The sequence below is a fragment of the Lactuca sativa genome, chromosome 1 (genome assembly GCF_002870075.4).
Source record: "Lactuca sativa cultivar Salinas chromosome 1, Lsat_Salinas_v11, whole genome shotgun sequence".
In the NCBI taxonomy this organism is placed as follows: domain Eukaryota; kingdom Viridiplantae; phylum Streptophyta; class Magnoliopsida; order Asterales; family Asteraceae; genus Lactuca; species Lactuca sativa.
This window is the reverse complement of record NC_056623.2, coordinates 119,935,833-119,943,942: the sequence shown is the minus strand read 5'-3', so window position 1 is coordinate 119,943,942 and position 8,110 is coordinate 119,935,833. Positions and strand designations below refer to the sequence as shown.

The 8,110-nt window shown below is 34.7% G+C and overlaps 1 protein-coding gene across 1 annotated transcript; it reads left to right on the top strand.

Annotated features, from left to right (window-relative positions):
• The first annotated feature begins 2,684 nt into the window (after window positions 1-2,684).
• On the top strand, window positions 2,685-5,436 carry LOC111884598 (cold-responsive protein kinase 1). Its single transcript, XM_023880909.3, has 3 exons — window positions 2,685-3,921; window positions 4,289-5,158; window positions 5,246-5,436. The coding sequence occupies exons 1-2, from the start codon at window positions 2,992-2,994 to the stop codon at window positions 5,117-5,119; spliced, it is 1,761 nt and encodes a 586-aa protein (XP_023736677.2). The 5' UTR covers window positions 2,685-2,991; the 3' UTR covers window positions 5,120-5,158; window positions 5,246-5,436.
• Window positions 5,437-8,110: the final 2,674 nt, after the last annotated feature.

Below are 8,110 nucleotides of genomic sequence, written 5' to 3'. Positions count from 1 at the left end.
GCCTACACCGGTTTTTTAGATTATGGAACCGGAACCGGAACCGGTTCGAAGCAGTTCCATAACCGGGTACTCGGTTTGTAAATATTTTACAAAATTTTCACAATGAAACAGATAAATACAATAGTATACAACATATATTAAGTCAAAAATTACAAAAATAAAACATGTTAGAAGATGTGCTCTTAAATTGAGAGATCGTCAAAAAGTGCTCTTTATATATTAAACACATAACAACCGAAAATTTTATCATTAACTTATAATAGCAAAAAATGGTGCATGATTGCCAATTTGTGGGATGCTTAAACAGAAGAAGGAATCGACATATTAAGCGACATAAAATAACTCATTACTAAAAACACGATGAGGTTTTAATTTTATAAGGCAAGCTATCGTTATAATATTTTTTAATCCTATGATGTGGGATGAGAATATTTTTTCCTTAATGAACTTAATATACCACATCATAAAATGCATTGAAAAGAGACATTATTACTAGATGAAAATATGAAGCTATAGCCAAAATTATGATGACAATATAGCTTGTTTATGCATTATTCATTTTATACAATTTACATTCTTCAAACACAATTAAATATCAAATATAATCAAATACAAATATCAAATATATAGACATATGACACTTTTCAAATAATTGATACAACTACATATATTTTGCAATTAAACTAATATTTCACAATAAATAGAAGTAATAGAACCTATGGTGTTCCGGTGGTGGCGGTAATGGCAGGTAGTGGTTGGGAACACAGTCAACAAAACTGAAATTGATTTTTCTTTTTCTTTTTTTTTTTTTTTTGCAATTAACCAATCCAATAAGCTTAAAATCAATGTTACAAGAGAAAAGGGACCGACAATTGACCTGGAAAACGTTTCTTTGTCGCCGGAAAAGCTTGGTTTCGCTGGGAAAACCTTGGTCTCGTCGGAAAAAGCTTGGTCCTCTCCGAAAAATCCTTGCCTACCGATGATATCTTCACCCAAAATTGATAAATGTGACAATATCTCACTGTAATCGACGAAAGTGACGAAGAAAGAGACGCAGATGAGAGAAAGAAACGGGATTTGCAGTGAAACAAAAGAGAAAATGAGAAAAAATCGACGTTTCTGGGGTTAAGTGTGTCGACCTTTAGTGGCGACGCCTTTACCGGCGATACTCTAGCCTTTAGCGGTGACAATTTTCAATAGTGGCGACTATCAGGAGGGAATTATTACCACGTCATTTTTCTATCTTTAGCGGCGACTATTTTAGATCTTTAGCGGCGGCAAAAGTCGCCGGTATTCCCTTTATCGCTTCCACGAGCACTCCAGCCGTTGGATTATAACCACGATCGGACGATTCGTATCTACCCGAACGTCAAAGAGAGGATCCATATCATTCAACCTTTAGCGGCGACACCAAAAGCGGTGACAATGGTCTTTAGCGGCGACTATTTCATTAGTCACCGCTAAAGGCCAATGTCGCCGCTAAAGGATGTATTTCTTGTAGTGAAGTATGCCTAGATAAATTAGGAGCGGTTAAATATCTAATGTTATGGTGAAGTACGCCTGTTGTTATTTTTTGTTGTAAGTTTTTATCATGTTTTTAGGAGCCTAGCAGTAATGTAACTTCTTTAAACCTTATGTTTCATTTGTGTGTCTTTAGGTGTGCAACCAAACAAGTAATAAGTGTGAAAGAAGAATAATCATGTCTTAAGCCCAAAAAAGTAACTATTTTCCTCAGTTTTGCATGCACACAAAATCTAATTAATGTAAGCTTAGCTAATATGTCTAATTCTATATATTAACAGTGAGAGTAATGAATGACAATTTGGTAATTGAAAAGAAGCCTGTTGAAAGAGATTAAAAGCCTGCTGGCTTACTAGTATTCATGTTTCAGTGTATAAAACATAAAAATCCCAAAATCAAAGGTGCAAATGTGGTCGTAAAACATGTTGTTTGCATTTCCAGATATAACATGAGGAATAAATACAGTGCCCATGAAAAAAATCTAACATGTGACAAGTGTACTGGTACCTAAAGTCAATTCTTTGGGTTCCTTAAAAAGTTTCAAAATAACAGCTTGCATATATAGTTTAAAATAAATGCCATGATTTTGTTGATGTAGCTGTTTGAACTTTGAAGGAAGCCATTGACATTTTGGGTACAGTATTTATATAATCGAATAGCGTAGATTAAAATTGTTCAATTTCTTTATGGGGTTAATTAATTTTTAATTATAATACTTGTGGAAATATTGTTAAATAAATAATTAAGTTAGAGCATACAATTTTATGCGTTTTTAATATATAGCTACTCATTCTGGAATGATACAATCATATTAGTTTGCATCAATATATAATTGAAAAACCCATTCACATCCTTTGTGCCAACAAGAAAGAACAATAGGCCCATGCATGTTAATTGTGGAAAGATATTTAAATGAAAATCCACAATGAAGCTGCGTGTGAACAAAAGCAAAACTTAAATTTATATTATATTGTACAAAAACATATATTAATAATTGAGTCTCTTTTTACAAATATTTAAAATTACAATACCCAACTTGAACAATAGTATAATGTAAAAGTCCTTCAAAGTTATTGACTTCTCTGTCATGTAATGCAATATATTATATTTGTTTGGATTTATAAGCTAAACTGATGATAATTAATTAACATAAAAATTGATAAAAGCCAGTAGGATAATTCTACCTGTCGGTGTAAAGATTTTTATTTATCTTCACACCAACCCTCAGCAATACGGCTTACCTTCTGCCACCACCTACCACCACTCCTCCTATTACCGCTGCCGTGATCCTCTCTGTCACTTTGAACTTCTTCATTACAAAACCGACAGCCACCGTCCTTCTGTTCTAGTTTACTCCCATCTTTTTCCCTCCTCCGCCAAGGTCAGCCAGACCTAGCCCAGCCCCTTCCCGGTCCATCTTGACACCTTGAAACTACCATATCCGTACATCTTGACCAATTTTAAAAGACAATGTCGTCTTCAGGCGTAAACTATCAAAATCATCTAATTCCACTAGAGGAGATTAACCGCGCCACCGAAAACTTCAGTCAGAAAAGATGTATTGGCAGTGGCGGATTTGGTGCAGTCTATAAAGCACAACTCTCTGAACACTGGAAAAACCTCACAGTTGCTATCAAACGCCTGGCTCAGGATAGCTACCAAGGAGAGCGTGAGTTCCGCAACGAGCTTGAGATGATTTCCAAATTCCACCACGAAAACATCATCTCTTCTATTGGGTATTGTGATCAAGGTGGAGAGATGATTATAGTTTATGAGTATGCCATAAATCGAAGCCTTGATCATCATCTACAAAACCGATCTAAGATGGGTTGCATAACATGGATACAACGCCTCACGATTTGCATTGGGGCTGCTAGGGGACTGAATTACCTTCACTCGGGTCTTGGGCAGCACAACAGAGTAATACACAGAGATGTGAAGAGTTCTAACATATTGTTAGATGACAATTTAGTCGCAAAAGTTTCTGATTTTGGCTTGTCAAAACTGGGTCCTAGAAATCAGCCAGATACCCAACTCATTACAAAGGTTGCAGGTACGCAGTTTTACTTGGATCCTACTTACCATGAAAGTCATATCCTCAGAAAAGAATCTGATGTATATTCGTTTGGGGTTGTACTTTTTGAAATCCTGAGTGGAAATCTGGTTTATCATAAGATGAGCACCGGAGACGATGAGCGGCAATTTCTCATGACTTCAGTCCGACGATATTATAAGAAGCAGCCACACAATATAATTGATCCCCATATAAGTGATCAAATTGATAGTAATTCTTTTGACATATTCCAAGAAATTGCATATCAGTGCATTAGTTTGAACTTAATGGAACGCCCTACGATGGACAAGGTTATTGAAAGGATTCAGAAAGCATTAACCATTCAAGTAAGTCTTTTCAATTAATTATTTTGATGAAAATTAGTTTCATATTCAAAATGAAAATTACTGAGGATGACAGACACAACATGATAAATTTTCTTAATCTTTTTTTTGTGATGGAAAATAATCATATAAAATCATGATCAAGTTAAAATTATTTTAGTCAATTGCGTATTTCACAAAAATTGGAAAGTTATTTTTGCCTAGTTGACGTTAGGAAGAAATAAAGCTAAAACACGAGCAAAAACACACTGAAGACCCCCATAACTCTAATAACCCGTGTAACAAGTTTCCAACATGATAGTTAATTCATGTCACCTTTTCATCTTCGAAATATGAAGTTTATACATTAAGTATGTTTTCATTTTTGTAGATACAAAGTGTTCTCCATAAACTAAGCACCAATGGTCCTCACCGCCTATCCTCTCTTGAAATCCGCCTCCTTGCAAAAATAATGGATGATAACAGCCATATTTACACACACCAACTTACGACACCAAATTCCCAGACACAAGAACAGGCAATCAGCGCTTCTCATAACTTCTCAAATATTTTTGAAGACGAGAAAGGTTATAAAGCGTCCTCTGGGTCTGTTCCGGTGATTGTTTTTGTGCTAAACGTAGGTAGCATGGAAGCACGTGAGAATGCAGCAGCTAGCCTTTACATGCTCAGTCTATTTGACGAAAATAAGGAATATATAGGTACTGAAGGAGCGATCCCACCTCTGGTATTACTGTTGAGTATTGGTTCTCATAAAGGGAAGAATGTCGCAATCACTATTTTGCTTAGTTTATGTCTAGATCAGGGTAACCAAGGAAGGGCGGTGAAGGCAGGCGGAGTCACCATTTTGATGGAGCTTCTGACTGAAACACGGGGTGGGTTGAAGGAGGATGCATTATCCCTTCTAGCCATACTCTCAAGACACGCTGAAGGGAAGTTGGCTATAAGTAAGGCAAAGGCTGTGCCTGTTCTGGTTGAGGTTATTGGGAGTGGATCCCCGAATAACAAAGAAAATGCAGCTGCAATTATGGTGGAGCTTTGTTCTGGACATCAAAAGTATTTGGTCGAGGCTCAAGAACATGGTCTCGTGGGGAAATTGATGGATTTACTACAGCATGGGACTTATATCGGAAAGAGAAAAGCCGAACAATTGCTAGAAAAGATTGAAAACCACCGCCATGATCATCACCACTCCGACACTTAGGATGTAGATCATGTTAATAGGACTTCTGGGCATGCATTGGTAATAAATCTAAAACACTGCACATGCTTTTCCTGATATTAACAGTTTCATGTTTATTAATTTATTTTAAATATTTTAATTTACCAGGGATGAATAAAGATTCTGGACTATGATAGAGAGGTATTCAATGCACTAACCGGAAAGGAAGAATATAAGTGGTGACGATTAACAAAGCACAATTGAATAATTTTTTGGGGCAAAATTGTTGAAATGTAATCTAGAATTAGGGTTATTTTTGTAATTTTACAGTTGGTTCATGAATTAGTGCTCTTATTGAATTGTATCCGCCACTGATATACATATAGTAATATGCTAAAAAAAATAATTTATGTCGTTTTTATTTTAAACTATGGACCCCACTTCGCAAACATTGGTCCCCGCTTATTTAGATTTCTCTCTCGTCCATAGTTATGGGGGAGACTGGAAAGATATATAACCGATTAAAAAGGGTGTACAAAGTTCAGATTTTTACTTTACTGTTTTGCTTAATAGTTTTGAACTGACTTAGTGACTTTGCCTTTGTTCTATGTTGAATCACTACTAGAAAAATGGATAGTTAGCTACAAGGTATATTGTTGGTATTTTGTAGGAAATAAGGTTTAGCTACAAATTTCCAACGAAAAATGGCTGGTGGAAAAAAGGCAATGGGAAACAAGATTCCTACAAACTTCCAACAAAAAGTGTGACACATTTCCTACAAATTATTTGGTAGGAAATTTCAACCAATTTCCAACAAAATTCCAATAAGTTTTCCCTAGACTCTCTGCCACTTTTTTTCCAACGGGATTCCTACAAATCATGTTTCCAACGAAATTGCTACAAACTTTTCCAACAAATTTCCAACAGACTCCCTTTTTATTTTTTCCTACGGAAATCCTACAAATCCAGTTTCCAACGAAATTGCTACAAACTTTTCCAACAAATTTCCAACAGCCTTCCTATTTAAAAAAGTTTGATTCGATGCTTTTTTTTTGTTGGTATTATGTTAAAGTTTTTTTTAAATACATTAATGAAATTATAAATAATGCAGTTTCTACATAAATTATATAATAAACTATAAATCAAATACAAATTCTTAAAATATGCATTTTTAACCACAATAACAATAAACACAAATAATTCAATACAAATCCAAGATGATAATTACTATTCATTACTTCAACAACATGATAGTAATTACTAAATATCCACAAAACCATATGTATTATGTAAATATCTAATACTTCATCCAAATGATAGTTACCGTCTACTACTTCACCAAAACAAGTACAGTTGTGTACTTCACCAACATGCTTAATAAAAAGTTCCAACAACAAAACTAACATCGGTCTTCAGGAGGGTTACCAAATCGTCTCATTAGTTGAGTCAATTGTTGTTCCATAATTTCTTGTTTTTGTTGCATCAAAACTCTTTCCCTCTCCACGTTTTCAAGTTGGGTTCGTAGCTCCTTAACCTAAAAACAAACATATAATTAGCAAACAAACAATATATCAACATTCTTTATCCATTATAGAAACATACCAAAAACATATTCCATAATAGCAATGTACTTTAATTTGCTACCAATATAGGTCTTGTACTTATTTCAATCCATAATAGCAACACACTTTATTTTAACAAAATTCTAACAACAAATTATTTATTTAGTGGCTGTTTTCATGTCTCACAAAGTGTTTAATTATAGTAATGTACTTTCTTTATCTATAATATAAACAATCTATTTATTAAAGGAAATATACCTCCTGTTGAGACCCGCAAGAGGACGACGAACACCCCGCACCAACAAATGATTTCCCATTGAACAAAGAGTTTATATCCGAGGATCCAACTCCATAGATATAACTACTCCTCGAAGCACCACTTATCTCCCTTTGGGTTTTCACCCACAATTCAGCATCATCAATCGGGTGATCAACCAAATCATCCCCATACTTCTCAAGCAAGGCTCGAGAGTACGCTTCCTACAAGGAAATAAAACACAACTATTATTGTAATAAAAGTCGGGACAAAAAAATCTAAAAATGATAAAGATATCTTACATAAGCTTCCCTTGCTCTCTCGGTGCAAAACTGTTTTCCCTCAACATCTCCATCAAAATATTTCTTCTTTGATGTTTTATCTAGATGAGTGATCAAGAACAAATCCAAAAATGTGGGTGGTCGTCCCTTTTGTGCTATCTACAAGTATAAATGATGTAATTTATGTTAAACAAAAAAAACATTACTAAAATTTATATATTATGAATACTTACGAATCTAATGCGGTGCTCATCATAACTAATACTACCCCCAGTATGTCTTGCTATTTTCCCACCACTATCAGCGGTATTGCGGTTACTCTTCCCGATTGCGGATCTTTTCAACCACGCATCCGTGTTCCAGTCCTTTAAAGAGTGGTATATGTATAATAATATAAAAAGAAATAAACAATAAAAAAAGGATTAGCCTGCATACCCTACACAAATCCTTCCACCTCTCAGATTGCATCCCATTGGGTACAAAATTCTGCATGATATCAAAGTTTTTCTTATCCTTTGGGATATCATGTCCAGCAGCTCTGGCCATATCTGCTGATCTGTTCCTAAACGTACCCATGCTGTCTTTATATCGATCTTGGATGACATTCTCAAAGTTTTCCCTGATTTGTTCAGCCTCATTTGAATCCAAATCATAAAGTGTCTGTAAAAATGAAAAATTATAAGTTAAAAGTGTAAATTTAAAACAAATGACGGTAAGATATACAAGTAATTAATCCATGTTAAAATTAAAAACACTCGACTTTATATAGCACCTTGAATTTATTCCAAATATGTTCGATCACTTCTTTAGGGATTTCTTTAAAACTTATCCAAGAGCCTTCTATATATTGATCTATCAGCCGCCTGATTTCCTGGATCACATCAAATCTCCCAAACCTACAATGTTGAAATAGTCCAGTAAGTATAAATATAAC